Here is a 20,362-nt window from a genome sequence, read left to right on the forward strand (position 1 = left end):
CGTCACATTATAACGTCCCTACGGCTGAAAGGGCGAGCATGTTTGGTGTGACGGGTAATCGAACCCGCGACCCGCAGATTGCGAGTCGAACGCCATGCCAGGTCACCAACCAGTAGGACAGACTAAATACAAAACTTAACGTACTAACAATATACAGTTAATCTTAAGACACACCATACTGGGCTATGCAAAAACTCTAATCCTTACGCCTGATTTATATCAATACATGATTTCCCATTAGCAATCATAGTTTATGTGTTTATAACACAAACTTTTTAACGTTTGATATCAACACTTTTGTACAGATGTATAAGACCCTGGAGCAACTGAATCAATTTAGCTTTATGACAACGAATAGCACTCAGCCATAGAATGACAAAAAAACCTTCTCCGTTCTAAACAAGCTTTTCTAAATTAATTGTACACAAAGTATTTCTGAGCCAATGATTTCATTGGTTACAGAATAACACATGATTCAAACAAAGAACCGCAAACAATAATCCCAACAATATTGCAGTTAATCCCACTTATCATTGCTGGAGTTCCTCTTGTTTTACACAAAGAAAATGATTTCACCAACGTTTTGGTGGTCAATTATTTGCGCTGAATGCTGTAACACGCAAAAACTTAAAATTACTCAGAGCCTGAACGTGAACTAATGGTTAGTGTATCGAATTATTTTGCGCTGAATGCTGTAACACGCAAAAACTTAAAATTACTCAGAGCCTGAACGTGAACTAATGGTTAGGGTATCGGGCTGGATGCATTTTTAGCTGTTGGTGAGTTATAAGAGTTGCAATCAACTCTGTTATTTAGTTAAATGAAGCTGCTTTAAATGCCGGGATTCTCCGACTTTTCCTTTGATCTGCAATTCAAAATTTAGGACAGCTATGTTCGATCTATAAAGGTCATTGACCTCACTGTCCAGACAATGTGTGTGTATAGAAGAAGTCAAGTAAACAGAGAAACATAAAATTACCCCACGTGATGTGCTATGTAGACCAACTATTAGTAAACGGAATAAAAACAAGTTGATAAGGAAAGCTCCATCAGCATCACAGTAACAAGGAAAGCTGTCCCAGCGTTTTGTGTTAATTTTCTGAAACATTAATATATTTCACGTGAATTCTTGTATATATTATTTTGTTTCAGAACTGCAACTGTGAAAGGATATTTCTAATTGAGAGAAGATGAAAAAAAAAAGTATAAGATGGTACATTTAGGAATGAAATCGACTCACCTTCATCTTTGGCTCATATAATAGCGCATATTCCAGTACATGGTATCACGCTGTATTCTCGAAATAACTCAGTAATCTAGTCTCACAAACTCTACCATGGTTGTATTAAAAAAAAATCACCAATAACAAAGATCCAGTTGTTCGGTTAAAAACTGCATACACATAAACTAACAGGAGATTTGTGACACGAACAGCATGGCCGCCAACCCTGAGTTGAACGTAAAAGTTCCAGCAGGAACGACTGACTTGTGCTACAACGGGTTTAGTAAAACAGTTCAACATTACTCATGACACGGGATTTGAAATGTTTCGTAGAAGTTTGGCTTGCTTCATAAATTTTATGTCACTGGTGCACGATGTGTCTGAAACTCGTCATGTAACCAGTTTGTCGCTGATGTATATAATTCAAATATGGATTTAAATCATTTTCCAGTTACGCGTAGATTTTTTTTTTTAAATATACTGAGTCAAACGTTATCTAAAGGAAATATTTTGTTTTTAATGACTGATACGTGAATCATGGTTATCTGCTCTGGCGTGTATTTCTTTATACTTAACTCACAAATACGTGAGATGATGTAAATTCATCAGAAGTTTCGAGTGTAAAAAGTTTAACAACTTAACCGTTTCGATTGCGTAATAGCGTAGGTCGAGAAACAGAATGTCTCTTTAGAGTCTCCGACCAAGGTCGTAACTAGTCGTGAGGAGACCGAGGTCATATGGTCGGTTGGTGTTTGGCTTCCTCCACTCTCTCTCTCTCTCACACACAGACATTTATATATTTGGAAGTTATAGTTTAAAATATAAGTTTGACTTCAGTAGAACATTGGCTCTGGATACGGTGACGTCTCCGTCAAGTATTCTTAACTTCTTTTTTTTTCCAGTTCATGCGTGTCTAATGCAGTATGAACAGTTGTTTTTACTAAGCCTACCTTCATCCTTTGTAATAAGCTGACTAGACAATATAAATTAACTGAACATCAAACTTGTGGGTTGCTTATCGTAGAGGAAACTCTGTTAGAAAAGAACTTGATATAATTTTATTTACTCTAAAAAACAAATGTTTGTAGGACATGTCAAGCTTATCCTATACTGGGGTTATCCACTCTTCATAAGAACAGTGTTCCAGGTCCTTGAAACTACCTTTCATCAATAGTCGATCATGTTCATTACATACTATTGTCCAATACTATAAATTCCAAGTGACAAGTTTCTTCGCAGGGTGCCGAGAGTGGCCTAATATTTAGAGTGGCGGACCGTGAATCTGAGTTTTCCGTTGCCACAAAATCGCGCTTCGCACTTTTGGCCCGAGGGTGTGTTATATGAGTTACAGGCAAATTACACTATTCGATTAGAGTACCCCAAGAGTTGGCGATGGATGCTGTAGACTAGTTGCCTTCTTTGTAGTCCATCAGTTCAGAATTAGAGAAGGCTATCGTAAATATGCATTGCGTAGATTTTCGCGAATTGCTGAATCAAACAGAATTCTTGGAAGGATGGCGAGGTCAAGCTCATTCCTGGAAAACTTTTCACAGACACACACACACACACATATATTTATATCGGCACTTGTGTATAACGTTAAAATCAATACACAATCATTTCAAAATAATGACTACATGTTTCAACGTGTCACACGTCATCTCCACGAAACATGTAGAGTCATTATTTTGAAATGTTTTTATTGTGTGTGTATTGACTTTAACATAGTATATTTATTATTTTCACAGACTCTCTACTATAAATGGATGCCGGTTTTAAAAACCCCGTATACATACTCAAAAGTCACTAAGGTCTATTAGAGCTGCATAATGCAGTGACGGGCACGTGCTCGAACGGGATTGTTGTGAATCCAGTTTCTTTCTTACTAAAACAGCCGTTGATCCTCCAGGTTTTCTTACTAAAACAGCCGTTGATTCTCCAGGTGTGGATGGAACCTTCGTCATGTTCATGTTAGCAATGCCACGAGATATGTTCAGCTTCATCGTAATGGATATTTTTTTTGCAGTTGGAAGGTTCTCTTTCGTCATTATAGCTTCCATTTCACTACAAATATTCTCCATCGTAAACGGTTGCGAGATATCACCCCCCCCCCCCCCCCCACGTCAAAAATAAGTCTACAAATGGAGGCAGTGCACCACCGATTGGTTGAGAATTTACCATGAACCAGATATATAGGTCCTAAACATGTTCGCATGGGTCACATCTGCAACGACACGCTAAAGTATTAGCATACACAAATCGTGCTTACATAAAGTGCGATCAATCCTTTGTAATTCCTATGTTTCGCAGCCAGACAAATGAATATACAACATTTTAAATCCTCCAATCATTAAAACGTTCATTACACATTTGAAGATGTTTTTTTTTTTAAGTACAGGTATTTTGTACAGCAGTAGTATTTGTGATCTTAAAATGACGATGTTTTTGATAACAAATGTGCGAGTATTTTTCATTTTTGTTTTCTCAGTTACGATGTATTTGCTCAAAACCCATCAATAAATAAAACCTTTTTCATGGTACTGTCACGTTTCCAGAAAACGTCATCACTTGTGACATTGAATGTACGGTGTTTATTGTCTACTGATTTTGGTATTTTCAACCTGAACAATATCTTATGTGAAACAGACCAAACAAGAAGATCAAGGATCCCTGAAGCCGTCCCCAATTTAGATACGCTAACAACAGAGAGGGCAACCAGTCAACAGCAACTGCCGCCTATAAAGCTACTATTAACCGAACATCAGAATTGATTACTACGGCTGAAATTGTTGAGCGTATTCAGTAACATATCCTGTCTCGAGTTTTAGGCCTTACGACCCACAGCCCAGAACGTTAACCACCGGCCACGCCCAGTCTTTTTATTACTGTAAGTAAATAAGGAAACACCCAGTCAATTCGACTGAACCTGCAAAACAACGAAAATACAATTCTAAATTAATAAATATGAGTGACCATATTGTACACAACAGAAGCACAAATATAAGAAAATTTAATTTTTCTTCAATCAGTTCCTCATTATAAGGTTATTTTTTGCTGTTGGTAATTTCTCAAATCTCCATTTTGAACTAATTTCTTTCAGTCATAAAGCATTATATCCACTGATTTAATGGTAAAACGCATAGTGCACTGATTACGTTATTTTAAAGGCAATCTGTGTCAGTTTAAACTCCTGGATACTTGTTAAGTTAGTAATGAGTGTTTGGTGAATCATTGGAAAGTCGCGATGCATATTTCGATCTATTGTTCTGTCTGGCGACGTTGGCGCTGGTTGAGGAGGCGAGTCTAGCTGTTATCAGTATGACGTTTCCAAGAAGAACTTAATAGTCACAATTTTCCAGAATATTCCATGTCGGCAACAAAAGATGAATCATGTCTTCTGGAAACACGTTACCACGCAAAAAGCGGTTAATTTCAGGTTCGATGTATCTCATCTTTTGTTCACCACACACATGACACATAGGGAAATATTCGTGTTCACAATGCAGTCGCCAACCAAGATATTTATTATACCCAAGCCATAAAAAAAAAGTGTGAAAAACTTGAGTCTGAAGTTGATGTCTTACAAAAATGTATACACAGTACGAGTTAAAACTTATTACCAAACAGGCTTTGTGAGAGAAGGGTGAAAAACTTGTCAGAGTTTGATATTCCACCAATATGTATACACAATATAAACTGTAACAAAACCTTGTGAGAGAAGTGTGAAAAGTCTGATATTCTACTAAAACTCGTATTCAGTATCAATTAAAACTGTAACAAAACCTTGTGAGAGAAGTGTGAAAAGTCTGATATTCTACTAAAACTCGTATTTGGTATCTGTCAGAACTGTAACAAAGCCTTGTGAGAGAAGTGTGAAAAGTCTGATATTCTACTAAAACTCGTATTCAGTATCAGTCAGAACTGTAACAAAACCTTGTGAGAGAAGTGTAAAAAGTCTGATATTCTACTAAAACTCATATACAGTATTAATTAAAAGTGTAACAAAACCTTGTGATAGAAGTGTGAAAAGTCTGATATTCTACTAAAACTCGTATACAGTATCAGTCAAAACTGTAACAAAACTTTGTGAGAAAAGTCTGATGTTCTACCAAAACTAAAACCCTATTTCAAGTATCAGTCAAAACTAACAATGCACACATCACAGTTTTCGTACGAAGTGCATTTCTACCTGTAGGAAAAAGACAGAAAGCCTGCTGAAATTGTTCCAAGAAATACTGTAAAAAGCTAAAACATATGTCTACAATAAACAACTTCTTTCATTAGCCATTCGTCAGACTTTGCTGTTAACGTTATCTTCTACCCGTGTTCATGTTCTTGTAAATATCATTCTGGTCGTAAGACCAGTGTCAGACTTTTGGAGATTTTACTCACAGACACGTTTGTTTTTAGCTGAAATCTTGATAAATAACAAATGTATTTGGTTTGAATCCAAAAGTGTTTACTTATGATGACAACTTGGTATCTTAAGTTAGGCTTATGTTTATGGAGTAACAAAAATCGCAGAGAACAGGAAGGACTTGCCTTTAATTATTTCATATATTATTTACACGCGTTTAGTATAGTTTATATTTTTGTAATAACTTACATTATAAGTATGTTGTTGCCTTTCTGACGTTAGGGAGCATTGGCCTTTTCCACTTTGCGTGATTAGTACGTATATATAACTACAAATATTTATAATTCTCCTAAGAAATTTGTTTTTGGTGATACGCTTTTACCAACTTCATGATATTTATACCTCTCTTATCATTTTTTTTTCATTTAATAAATAAAAATATATATATTAATAAACTGAAGTTTATTATTTAACATATCTATAAATGTAAATAAAATGATGACCTATGTCTCCAGAATGTATCAGTTGTTTATTAAAAATATGACAGTTTTTAAATGAAGCGAGCGCAGGAACTCATAACACAAAGACTTACACATGTATGAAACAGATGGAAGGTTTTGAATTATATAAAATACAGCAATTAGATAATTTTTGTTTTCAACAATTCCAAGGTTACGAAAACAATGAGATTAACAATATAAATTTTGTATGCTTGATTCTATAGTTCTCAAGATTTCAGGCTTTTTTGTTTCAGGTGTAAAATTTAGAGTATATCATTACTAGCGCCACCTATTGGATCTTTTAATTACCTTTCTGCATCATAATATGTAAACAGTTAAATATAAATTTAAATCTGGTGAAGTTTCAAGATCGACACCATCACACACGACTGGAATTTTTTCTGAATGTAAAATTAAACAATTTGTGTTTCTTCTTCTTCTTCAATAAAAAAATGTAATTTAGTTTAACAAATCCAAATAAACTGTATCTTAGTAATCAGGATACATGGAACTATATACCAGTGGCTAATAAAGTTAGATAACAATAAAATCACTGACCAATCAGTGAGCAGCACAGATGCCATGTTTTTCGAAATTTTATTCTTCATGCGATAAAAAACTATTTGGTTAGTTATGAGTTATTGTTCTACTTTACAAGTTCTGTAGGAACATAAACAAAAAACAACATAAAAACTGTTTAGTGTTTATCACTTTATTTTCTGTTTTGTTTTTCTATTCAAAACGGACCAGGTGGGTAACATGATACAATGTATTTTCCGTTATTTTATTTATTCAGTTTACAACTTCATCTACACTTTTATCTAACAGGTTCATCTCAATGTCGTACTATTTCCTCTACATGCCAAGAAATGTTCCAATATCTACACCTGGTAGGCTATAATAGTTCCTTTTCCAATGCATTCTCCAATGAAAAAACAGAAGCTAATTTCCAGTGCTATCAAAGTATTCAGCCAGGCCTCCTGTCAATGGAGCAAAACGTATGTTAATGAAACAAATCAAGTATTTTCTTACTACTATATTACATTTTTGTCATCTGTTTGCAGTGTCAAATTCTAAAAATATAACCTAAATGTTCTTATTATACCTAAACTGAATAGTAAACTATTAACTAGAACTTACTTGAGAGAATTTTCAATTACGATCGATTCATTAAAAACTATTTGAATCACATGACAAACTTTAAATGACTTACAATTCACAGGGCTTATTAAAGATAATATACAATCCCCATCAAACTACAAAAAAGTTCAGACAATTATAACTATAATGTACTATAACTTCTTTTTGATACAAATAACATCTGAAACACCAGTTACAAGCAAAATTATGCTTTTTCTTCTAATGTCCTACATTAATATTGTTAGAATAGTCTAATAACTCATGCTCCATCATTTTACAGGAAAATATTCTCTGTAATCAAATTTTAAAGTTGTTTTTTTTAAACTATTCAGTAATAGCAAAAACATGAGATTTTATTTATTTCATGATTGGAGTAAATAATTAATCTTAAGTGAGGCTACATGAACTTCTGATTTAATGAAGTTAAATCTGTGTAAAGAAAATAAATAGGAAAAAGTATTTTATAAATAACAAATATATTAAGATCAATTATGGAATGTTACAACATACACAAGAAGAAATATGCCCAACCACATTTTAAGACAAATAAAATAGGGTTACGTGTAGAGTACTGTATTTAATATCAAACAACTTATGGGTTATGTAAATGTGTGGTGTATTATGCACTTTCTGACCTATTATACCTCTTTTAGTATACTCTGAAAAATTTATTTTTGGGATAATTTCTACATTGTAACTTTCACTTTAAACATCACTTTATTTATTTAATTTTTGGTTTGCTTGCAATTTTGTGCAAAGCTACTCGAGGGCTATCTGCACTAGATGTCCCTGGCAGCTAGTCAACACCACCCACTGCCAAACTCTTGAGCTACTCTTATACCAACAAACAGTGGAATTAACAATCACATTATAACACGCCCATGGTCGAAATGATGAGCGTATTTGGTGATCGGGGTTCAAACCCACAACCTGCAGATCGAGAATCAAGCACCCTATTGACTTGGCCATGCCAGGCCCTACTCGTTAGAGAAACATATTTATACACAGAGTTGTATTATCTAGTCCAGTTTTCCTTTAGAGTATGTAACTTTATTTGCTTCAAATATTCATTAGCTGAAAATACCATTAATGAATCCTCTTAAATCAGAATTTACGACAAAAAACAAACAAACAACAGTACAGTGTTTTAATTTACTATAGATACTAAATCACCAAATGTGAATTCTATTAATTCAGTTTGAATGGAAAGAAAACTATCTTAAATGCAAATGGAAACAGTTATGTAGAATACAAACCTTTTCTTTTCCTTACCTGTAACTCCCAGACTTGTCAAAAAAAATCGTGTTCAAAACTAAATATAACTGAAAGTATTTGCTATAAATCTGAACCTTTGAAGTAACATGTTAATAAATTTAATATCATTACATTCAGGAATTTAGTTCTAACTGCTAGATAACTATTACAACTTATTCTAAAAACTAAACTCAATTTAATTTTACAGTTAATACTCAAAGAATTTAAAAGTTTCTTAGATGACAAGATTTAGTAGGCTCCGTAACACTCGTAAAACACTGCCATGTTTTATAAGTTAACATTTAATCAGGATGGATCTTAGATTCTTGTATACTGATTTTAACAATTTTTGTACTTTTAGTACATAGAACTAGTTTTATTAATTCATAAGTTACTTTACAGTTCTGACCAATCTACTTGAATTATTCTTGATCATAACTTATTAATCATAAGATCTAATGTCTTAATCTCTTGGTTATTAGTTGAGTCATAATTAAATTTGTCATAAATTGTCAAAATGTTAAAAAAAAACAAATACATAGACTACTTGCAATGATACAACTTCAAATCTTACTTGACTGAGTACCTTCTTGTGGTTTTAGGTTAACAATTTTTGTCATCTGATTGTTATCTAAGAAAACAAAGTTTCATTAAATTATCAATAAAAAAACAAACTGAGATTACAAAAGAATAAGTTCTCAGTAAATTACTCACTCTAACAGGAATATTTTTCCAACTTCCAGTTCTAGCAGAGTTCATTAGTTTGTTAAACCCTTGGACAACTTGAGGGAACTCTGAAGGTTTAGGAGGAGCCAATTCAACTCTTGCATACTTTAGGAAAGTGTTCAGCTTTGGACGAGATGAATCTAAAAATCCTACAATAAGTGTATTAATAGTTTTTAAATGACTGATATTATTAAATATTCCACAGTTTTCTAAGTAATCTTCAGTCTCCCAGAGCCTGCTTAATTCTAGATGCCAGGTTGCTATGATGTCCAAAAAAAAGGTGACCTGGCATATGGTAATTTTTGAATTTTTCAATACAAATGGTGTGCTTTTTCATATATATACATAGTAATATTTGTGATAAATTTAAACGTAATAAAGATAAAGAACTTGAAATGTTTTTTAGAGCATGCTCGCTTCAGTTTATTGACAAGAAACATACCTATATCTATTTTTGAGCAACATATTCTTTAATTATCAAACTTTAAGAACACCATTTAATCACTTAAAGTAAGTTCAAACATGCATAATTTACATACTACTAAGTTTAGTTTCATTTAACTCATTATGCTTGGCAACATGGCTCTCACTTGAAGCCGTTGCTCAGTAATGACCTTCCACGTTCAACGAAACGTTGAATACCTTAAAGTACACATACTCGTGTTTAGACATCATGTTACGATGACTGACAATGAAATGTTCTCTTTGTTACTTTCAAAATTCTTCAACTAGCCAAATACTTTCTTTGTAATTATTGATCAAGATGGAAGATTTCAAACGTTTAAAATACACACAATGTTGTGCAAATGGTGCAATACCCAGAAATAATGTGCTGTTTACAGAATATTTGAAAGATCAGGGATTATTTTACTTTGAGATAGTATTAACTTATTAAAACTTGTTGCCTATGGAAGGTTTGCTTGGAAAAGTAAGGTTTAGTTTATACTGTGGATAATATTAACATATTAAATGTAAATAATGATATATATGATTCAAAAACAGTTTAGAAGTTCAACAACACTGTCATATTACTGTGAAACAGACAAACGAACACTTTAAAATCTTTACATCATTTAGTTTAGTTAATTTGAATTTTGGCGATTCGTATCAAGAATGCATACTTGACGTACATAATATACCATGTATTTTAAAGAACTATAACTCTACGAAGAACTAATAAACATTATTATGAAAAGGATTAGGCATAACATATATAAATCAACTACAGGTACAATTTCACTAGTACATTTCAATGTAAAGTATTCAGGCAATTAGAAACAAGAAATTCAGGCTAAAACCCATAGGCTTTATGAGAAGTAAATATAAGGAAAAACAACACAGATTTGCAAAATTAATATATATATATATGAAATTAAAGAAACTGAAAGTAACTTCATTCTTGATTTGACCGAATGCAAGAAAAACATCCTCTATTTTTACGAGGGTGCACAGTGCAATAATGTCTAACACAAAAAAGCAAACAAAAATCCTACATCCCTACCCAAATTTTTTCCTAGCAATGTTACTTTGCATTGACAACATGCAATAAGAAATTTATAGATCTGGCACTTGGCCAATTCAAAATAATAAAGTATTGGTTCAGTTTGCACTAGAATACTGGGTTTAAAATAATGAATATTAAAGTTAGGATGGCCTTCTGTGATCTTACAACAACACAAATGCATTAAAATCCAATAGTACACAATGAATATTTAAAAATAAGAATGTTCCCAGTTTCAAAGAAAGATAGTTTTACTTTATAACTTACTGTATACATATAAATTACCATGAAACTCAGTTGAGTGTATGACAGTTCCCAGTCTAATGATATTGTACATATGTAAAATCAGGGCTCATGCTTAACTTTTCTTTTTTAGAGGGCCAGCAGAGCCCCCAAACATGCATTTTTAGGGGCTAATCCTATAATTCATTGTAAAATGTATTTTGTAGTGGAGGTTATCAGGAAAATCACTGAATTAAATAGTGGATGATAAATAAGTTGAAAGGAAACTAAAGATATCAACGTGTCTCAATTTATTTTGTTGTGAACTCAGATTTCATGAAAAAACACAAGTCAAAACATTTTTTATTTTTTTCAAATCACTTAAATTATTTTTATTTCATACATGATATTTAATTTCTCTCTAAAATATGGTATAACAGTAACTTTTTGTTCCCCTTTAAAGTAGTGTCCTTTAATAATCAAAATAATTGGTATTGCAAAAGGATTTTGTACTTATGAATAACACCGAGAGTCTACCCGTGACAGACCAATGATGTCGAAAGATATTCTGTCAAAGTCACAGAGAACATGGCATAAAAAATACCCAAACCACACAAAAATTGTCCAAAGTTAAATTTCTTAAATGAAGAGAACCAAATGTTGATGATTTGAGAAAGAATGCAATAGAAAAAAAAGGCAACAGCATCATGAGTATGAAAAGGAAAAGTACTTACAGGGATGAGTTGGATAATAACTGGTTACACTAAGAAGACAGTGGCAAAATATTCTGTAAACTATGTCGAGAAGAGAAGGTGAATCTGAAAACTATTACTGGGCAATTAGCATGAACAGCCCCCCAAATTATAAATTACTATATTGATACCATAGAATTCCACTATCATTTATCAAGCTTAGTGACTAAGCTGTATTTGGATCTAAAAAAATTATGAAATTTCGAGCAGACTAAAGACAACCTACCTCCTTGAATTCTTTGTTTGAAAGAATGAGATGGTGTTCTGACACAAGAAAATGGCTGAGAAATCCACTAGGGGACATTGTGAGCTTTTAATTGGTTATTCACATGTCATATATTGAAGTGTATATAAGGGACAGTTTCTAAAAATGGAAAGAGGAGAGTGGGGCCACTGTTTGATTCAGTACGTGAGTGATATCTCAGCAAATAGAAAAAATATGAGGTTCTTATATTACATTCTAGCTTGTCAATATCAGTAATTTGAGTTCCTAATTCATAAGAAACTACAGACTTAGTATTTTGACATCACAAACATCTAATTTGAACCAGTGCTGCATTCAACATACCACATGACATAAGAAAATCAATGTTTAACTGTGTTTTGTTAATATTTATTTTTAAATTAAGAAATTAAATAATGTATAATATTAAAATTTGAATTATAATCTAAAGTTTGATACCAAACTTATTGACAAAAATTCATGAAATATTAGTTTAATAAAATTTATAATGCGAGTCAATAAACGCTATGATATGACCTTTGACCCATGACCTGTCTGTAGAGGATTAAGGGACAGGCATCATGGATTTAATAACAGCTCTTGCACTGAAACATTTTATCTTTCTAGCGTGAAGGCCTATAAATCACACAAGGCTTGGGCAACCATCAACAAAAAAAACATAGAAAATTGTTACATTTACATCTGCCAAGGTAAACATTTATATATATATATTGTAGTTATACATATAAATACTTCGTTTCATACACAGAGGCCCATCTGATGAGGTAGATAACACAAACCAGATACTAGTTTACATATCTTTAATTTTGTAAAATATTTCATGTTTTCATATCTTTATAAAATATATTTTATATAATATAAATATACAAAGGTATATACAAAATATAGGCATATAATACTAGCTTATAATTATAAATCATGCTGCTACTAATGGTGAGTAGGTTTTGATTAACAATAATAGTAACACTCAGTTTTCTACGTGTATATTCAGATGTATGAAATCGAAGAGATTTCACATAATATAGAAGAAGTTAGAATACTTTTTTTTAAACTACTCAGAAGATAATATAAATAATAAAATTAAAGATTAAAATTACACTGACTACTGCTTACTGGCAATAATTTGATGAATAAAACGTTTGATTCTTCGAAATTTCACATTTGTGTTCATTTAAATAATGCTTAGGGAAAATCCTACACTTGTGTCTGTAGCTTATCGTGTTCTACTTCTAGTAGTAATACTAATAGAACTTCTAATACTATTGGTATTAGAAGTGTTGAATAGATTACACCTTTTTTTTACAGCTTAGTATTGCTAAGCCTACAAATATACAAACAGCTAGAGTAGAGGTCAATTAAAGGTGACTGGAATAGCAAAAATAAGAACCACTAAACTATCAAAAAAGTATTTCAATTTCTACTTGAAAATAATAAGCTATGATTGTTATCTTTTGGCTTTTCATTTTACCTTTTGCTAGCGTGGGAGCTTTAGAAACTAAAGATGTAATTGCTTTAGACATTTTTTCTTCGCCAAAGTACACCCTACACAGCCTGAGCTTTGAGATGTTTGTCCCTCTAGTGTCAACAGAAAGTATAATATATATATATATATATTGATATATTACATTAAAAAACAATATATCTTAATTAAATATAAGAAAAAATTATGTTTTTAAAATTCACACAAGTTTTTTTTATCGGTTATACATAGTGAATGTTATATTTTATTCACAACTGAATTTATACGATTACTTAACGCCTACATTTCGATTGAATTAGTACGTAAAAAAAATAAGCGTCGTTTGTATGTTCACTTATAAAAAAGCACTCAGGGCCATTCCTCTTGTCATTATATTATCCCGCATATATATGGTTTACAGCAAAAAGAAAAAAATATTTTCTTTCTTCTCAATGTTACACTGTGCACTAAAAATAAGGAAACCCAGTTTTTAGCCACTGAAAGACAAGGGGGAGTTTCTGGAAGAGAGAGTTTGGCACGAGGAATTGTGCAATAGTTACTATTCTTTGTTTGTTTGTAATTAAGCAGAAAGATACACAAGGAGCTATCTGTGCTATGTCCACCATGGGTATCGAAACCTGATTTCTAGGTTATAAGTCTGCAGACTTACTGCTGTGGTACTGGGGGAGGGGGACAATAATTACTATTCATTAATGAGAACTTGTTTAACTAAGAACGTAAACAAACCAAAAGGTTAGATTACCTGCGTTCAAAGCTTTTGCACTCCAACAGATCATAACTGCTTATTTTATATTTATGTTGATCTTCTCTTAGTTATATTTTGTTATGAAATGTTTATCATTAAAAATGTTTAATCAGGAAACATTTTTCTGTATCTTGTTTTCATATGTATTTTTTAATGATGTAATTAACATAACTGATGATAATAGGAATGATTTACAAGTATCAAATCGACAATCGAGTCAAACTGCAAAAGTAATCATTGGTCAGCACTAATCGTAAATTTTAAGGTATAGAGTTGTTGTTAGAACGTAAGCACAAAGCTACACAATGGGCTATCTGTGCTCTGCCCACCACGGGTATAAAAACCCGGATTCTAGCGTTGTAACTCTGCAGACATACCGCTGTGCCACTGCGAAGCAAGGTATGGAGAGATCACAGACTTTTTTAACGAAGATATCATTATTCTGATAGAGGTTATTTACTTGAAGTGGACTGAAGCATTAATAAGTTAATGTCGGGTATTTGAAACTTGGGGTAAACATTGAAAAACATATGTAACTGTGATAAATGGATGTAAGAGTAGTCTAATTTTGAAAATCTTTCGCAAACTGCTCTTGAAATTATATTGACATATATTTTATCTCTGTGAAAACGTGTAAACATTTTTATCAGAGTACAAAATATTAAAACTCCAATAAATAAGTCTAAAATTGTACACAAATTTTATTAATTTATATTAAACTGCTGACGATCTCTACTTGGAGTTTTTATTTATTTGTTATTGTTTTAGTATACAGCTATATAATAAGCTATCTGCGTTCTATCAATCGGGGAGAATCGAACCTCGGATTTTTGAGAGAAGAATTCATGATAAAGATAAAAGAGAATTAAAACTGTGTCCTGAGCCCAGATACAAGGTTTACTTGGGCCTTTGCTATGTCTCTCAAATTACCCTTAAATCGAGATCAAACTTAACAAATATTTACCATAACTATTAATCATTTTCCTCTGAAGGATGTTCACCTTTGGATCAATGTCAAGAAATGGATTTTCTTAGCCTAAGCCAGTCTACGCTCTCTATGAATGAAATATACCAATTTAGAATGGAATCCACGAAAAGTAAAGAGGAACAAGTTTAGAGATCTTAACCTATTCTCATGTGATAACATTTCCTTCCTAGATATCATTCTTGTAGCCCTTCTCTGAACCCTTTCCAACAATGCAATATACTTCCTGAGGTAAGGAGCCCAAGACTGAATACAACACTCCAAAAGTGGCCTAACCAATGACCTATACAATAACATTATAACCTTATTAGTTTTGTCTGTTATAAACCACAAAGGTATACAAAGAGCCATCTGTGCTCTGCCAACCACAGGACACTTTAGACTTGATTCAGTATTTCTGTAGATACAATCTAAAATCCTATTTGCCCTGCCACTAGTAGCAGCACATTGCTTGGATGGCTAAGATGCTGATGAACCAGAACATCAAGATATTTTTCTTCCATAACATTGCTAAAGTTATTCCAATCAAAAATATATTCATTGTGATATCACACAGGCATTTATTATAATTAAAAGTCATCTGCCATTTATTTACCCAACTCTCTAAATATTCCAAATCATTTTGTAAAGCAGTAGCATCCTCATCATAGCCAGCAACACCCAAAATTTAATGTCATCAGCAAATTTGAATAATTTATTGGCCATTCCTTCATCTATGTCATTAAAAAAAAGAGCATAGGTCCTAACACTGAGCCCTTAGGTACCCCATTCGTGACATGAAACCAGTTTGACTGAACTCCATTTATAACAACTGTTACATCTTACATGCTTTCTTACATCCAAGGAGGCAACCTATCCCCCACACCTACAGAAATAACTTTTTAGCAAGTCTTTTATGTGGCACCTTGTTAAATGCTTTCTAAAATTCAGATACATCACATCCACACTTATACTCTCATCGTCACAACAGTAGCTTCTTCAGAGAATGGCAAAAGCTTAGTAAAGCAAGATTTTCTCCTGATGAAACCATGCTAATTACCCAACAAAATTTTAAACTTTGTTAAATAGCTTGTCAAAGCATCTTTTATTAGACTTTTCAAATATATTTTCCATCACTGAAGAGTGATTGTAGGCCTATTATTATTGGGGAAATGTTATCACCTCCCTTGAAAAGAGGACTAACATCAGCCAACTTCCAATCTTCTGGTATCTGCCCACAATTCAAGGATTTAGGACAAATAGAGCAAGTGGCTCACATATCCAATTCTTAACGTCTTTCAAAACTCTTGGATAAGTAGCATATGACGGCCCAGGTGCTTTATCATTCTTTACATTTCCCAGTTGTACTTAACAAGATCAAAATTAATGTGATCATCTTGTTCAACCTTGTTTCCATCTAATAACTGTTCAGGCTGATGAATATTGCTTAAATCTTCATTAGTGAAAGCTGAAGAAAAAGTAGAATTTAATAACTCAGCTATGCCATAATCATCAGATGTTAGCCTTCCTGTTTCATCCCTCAAAGGCTCTACTACCTTCCTGACATCTTGCTTACCCTTAATGTATGTGAAGAAATTCTTATTATTTATGTTTACATTTTCAGCCAAACTTTTTCCATATAGTTTTTGATTGCCTAATTTCCGTTTGACCAAACCTCTTGATTTTCTATAATCCTCCAAAATCTCCCATCAATGCAGTGAATTTCAACTTCTTATATTTATAATGCTTTTCTATAATTTTATACTTTATATCCTTTGTGAGCCAACCTGGTTTTTTTACTTGAGCCACCCTTTTTTGTATACATACTTATTTTGAGTGTTTAATAACCTATCTTTAAAATTTTCTACATTTCACCAGTATCTCCAATTAATTCAGTTGTCCAATTCACAGAAAATAATTCTTATTTCATATCTTCAAAATTTGTTTTTGAAATTTTTAACCCAAATCTCATTATTCCTTATCTACATATGAAGCAAAACATCAAATTTAATTGAGCAAGGATAACTTGCACCCAGATGTTCCCCAATCTCTACCCTATCAAACACTTCTTTATTAGAAGTTAACAATAAATGTAAAACACCATTGTTCCTAGTAGGTTATCAAACCAATTGCTGAAGAAATCTATCCCGAATAGTTTCTAAAAACGTGTCTCCCTTATGATTTGACTCTAATTTTCCCATTCTATGTAGAGTTTCACAATATTTTCCCCAGTTTCATCTGATGATCTATTAAAAAATTCTGACTAAAATCCTTCTCCCATTATAACTACTAACCGAAACCCAAATAGATTCAACCTCATTGGTATTAGCTTTGATATCTACAACTTGAACAGGCTGTAACTCCCATTTTACATATAAAGCCAGTGGTACAGCGGTATGTCTGTGGTGGGCAGAGCACAGATAGCCCATTTTGTAGCTTTGTGCTTAGCTACAAACAACTACAACATACAGCCACTCCTCCCCTTTTTAGTTCTCTATCTTTATTAACCAACCTGTAGCCCTCTATATTAAAGAAGTTTCTTTCATCATAATATATATATATATATATACATTTAGCAAGATTCCAGTTATTACCATTATATCAAAACACCCTTTTCCAATCACTGCAACCCGTCATGGGCTGATAGTTAGGGCGCGCGACTCCTAATCTATGGGTCGCGGGTTCGAATCTCCATTACTGATCATGCATGTTTTTTCAGCCGGTTAGTTCCACTATTCGTTCGTAAGACATTAGTCCAAGAGTCTATTACTCTAGTCTATCACTGCTATATAAGGGACAGCTAACGCAGATAGCCCTCGAGTAGCATTGCTCGAAATTAAAAATCTAAAAATCAGTGTAAAAACATAAACACACTTAATCATATTTTTTTCAAAACAGATCTCCCGGTGGTTTGTAAGCGGTAAGTTTATGGACTTACAATGCTCAAATCTGGGATTCGATTCCCCGCGATGGACACAACATATAGTAGATAGTCCAGAGTGGTGTTATTCTGAAACAAATTATCAAAACAGAGCCTTTCAGTACCCCTCTGAGGGCTTATAAGAATAAAAGTCGGATTTAGATACCCAGGCACAAATAGCCCATCTATAGATTTATGTTTAACAACAAACAAATGAAGCTAAAGCTGTAAAGTGTTAGTAATTAAATCGACAAAATAGTCGTTTCAAAAACGTCTTCATACCTATAATTTAGTTCGACATTTAAAAACACTTCAAAATCTTAATTCTCGAACATTTTTGATTTTCTTCACTTTTAATGGAAATAGTTCGTCGCATAAATTAGAAGATGATATTGTTTTTATAAACTGCCAATTGCCTTTAAAAAAGCAAAGTGTAACACTATTGGTGGTGTTTGTGATGTATGCTATTTCTTTTATCTAATGCGAGCGAAATTCACAACAGACTGAATTTATGAATCTTTGTCTCTAATGTGCTGTTAGAAAGGATAACTATAAGTCGAAAAGTGAGCGCACCACATAAATCAATAGTCAACGAGTACACATTTTAATCGATTGAGGAAATGAAAGTTATGAATTTCTATTTTTAGGAACTTCCGTATGATAGCGCCATCTATGCAAATCAATATAAACTGGATTTTTTTTTTTGCTTTCATTCAGTAAACGAATTATAAAAATATTATTTATTATTTTTTTTAATGTAGGTAGCACGGTTGCTAAACGTCCATAAGTTTATGAACAGCCAGTAAAAGAGTCACATTTTAGCACTATCTGCAAAACACAAAAGAGCAAAAAAAAAAGTTGTCTTTTAATGATGTCAGTAAAAAATTACAGTGTCGTTAAAAAGCGCCCCTCTTCTTTCGCATGTCAGTAGGAACAAAAATTGTAAGGTAAGAAACCCTGGTGTATAGTTAAATAAAAACGAATTTACATTAAATAAAAGTTATCAATGATAAAAAAACAACACAAGTGTCCAAAAATGTATGAGTAGAGATTAAAATACTGTAAATGTTTTACTAGAAACAACAAATGAGATTGGCTTATAATAACAAAACGGCCTGGCCTATCTAGTTGGGCCCGGCATGGCCAAGTGTTTAGGACGATAGACTCACAATTTGTGGGTCGCGGGTTTGAATCCCCGTCCCACCAAACATGCTCGCCCTTTCAGCCGTGGAGGCATTATAAAGTGACGCTTAATCCCACTATTCGTCGGTAAAAGGGTAGCCCAGTAGTTGGCGGTGGGTAGTGATGAATAGCTGCCTTCCATCTAGTCTTTCATTGTTAAATTAGGGACGGCTAGCGCAGATAGCACTCGTGTAGCTTCCCACGAAATACAAACCGAACCAAACCTATCTAGTTGATGAGTTAATAGATAAAAATTATTAGCTGCACAACAGTAAGTAATATAACAAAGATAAAAAACAATAACTGAGTAGCCCCCCCCCCCCAGTGGCACAGCGGTATGTCTTTGTTCACCTACAATAGAAGTATGGTCATAAACTGGGTTATAAGTAATACAAAAATGAAAGATTTCTATACGAATTATATTCGAGATCATCAAAACGAAGATGGTTTTAGACCCTTTTTTTAATGTGTTTATGTTTGTGGTTGTACTGATCGTATTGTTGCTTATACATATCATGGAAGATTGTTTATTTCGTTTGTAATTAAGCACAAAGCTACACAATGGGCTATCTGTGCTCTGCCCACCACGGGTATCGAAACCCGGTTTCTAGCGTTGTAAGTCCGCAGACATACCGCTGTGCCACTGGGGGGCTCCTCATTGGTCAAAATATAATTATTAATGGTGTATGTTCCTGTTCGGTCTTAATGTAATTATTAATGGTGTATGTTCCTGTTGTGTCTAAATGTAATTATTAATGGTGTATATTCCTCTTTAGTCATAATATAAGTATTAATGGGGTATGTTCCTCTTTGTTCACAATATAACTATTAATGGTGTATGTTCCTGTTGTGATTAAATGTAATTATTGATGGTGTATATTCCTCTTTAGTCATAATATAAATATTGATGGTGTATTTTACTGTTGTGGTCCAAATGTAATTTTTATGGTGTATGTTACATTTTGGTCATAATATAATTATTAATGGTGTATGTTCTTGTTTGGTCATAATATAATTATTAATGGTGTATCTTCCTGTTTGGTCTTAATGTAATTAATAAAGATGTATGTTCCTGTTGTGGCCCAAATGTAATTATTAAAGATGTATGTTCCTGTTGTGGCCCAAATGTAATATTTAATGGCGTATATTCGTC

At 32.9% G+C, this 20,362-nt stretch overlaps 1 protein-coding gene and 1 long non-coding RNA gene across 2 annotated transcripts in view; both read right to left on the reverse strand.

The window, feature by feature from the left end:
• LOC111088599 overlaps positions 1-1,553 on the reverse strand; it is an 8,548-nt gene extending 6,995 nt beyond the window's left edge. Inside the window, exon 1 of the long non-coding RNA XR_002613072.1 lies at positions 1,241-1,553. This is a non-coding gene — a long non-coding RNA (uncharacterized LOC111088599). The remainder of the gene's footprint in view (positions 1-1,240) is intronic.
• A 5,220-nt stretch (positions 1,554-6,773) lies between these two features.
• On the reverse strand, positions 6,774-13,492 carry LOC106470584 (ATP synthase subunit g, mitochondrial-like). Its single transcript, XM_013931148.2, has 3 exons — positions 13,387-13,492; positions 9,188-9,348; positions 6,774-7,059 (listed from the first exon to the last, which is right to left on the reverse strand). The coding sequence occupies exons 1-3, from the start codon at positions 13,436-13,438 to the stop codon at positions 6,961-6,963; spliced, it is 312 nt and encodes a 103-aa protein (XP_013786602.1). The 5' UTR covers positions 13,439-13,492; the 3' UTR covers positions 6,774-6,960.
• Between the last annotated feature and the right edge of the window lie 6,870 nt (positions 13,493-20,362).

This window comes from Limulus polyphemus, unplaced genomic scaffold, assembly GCF_000517525.1.
Source record: "Limulus polyphemus unplaced genomic scaffold, Limulus_polyphemus-2.1.2 Scaffold4099, whole genome shotgun sequence".
Taxonomy (NCBI): domain Eukaryota; kingdom Metazoa; phylum Arthropoda; class Merostomata; order Xiphosura; family Limulidae; genus Limulus; species Limulus polyphemus.

Coding starts and splice junctions, on each gene's coding strand:
- LOC106470584 (XM_013931148.2), bottom strand. CDS start 13,438: ATGTCTAAAGCAATTACATCTTTAGTTTCTAAAGCTCCCACGCTAGCA. Junction 9,349..13,386: donor AGCTCCCACGCTAGCAAAAG/GTAAAATGAAAA, acceptor CACTTATTGTAG/GATTTTTAGATTCATCTCGT. Junction 7,060..9,187: donor GGAAAAATATTCCTGTTAGA/GTGAGTAATTTA, acceptor CTCCATTGACAG/GAGGCCTGGCTGAATACTTT.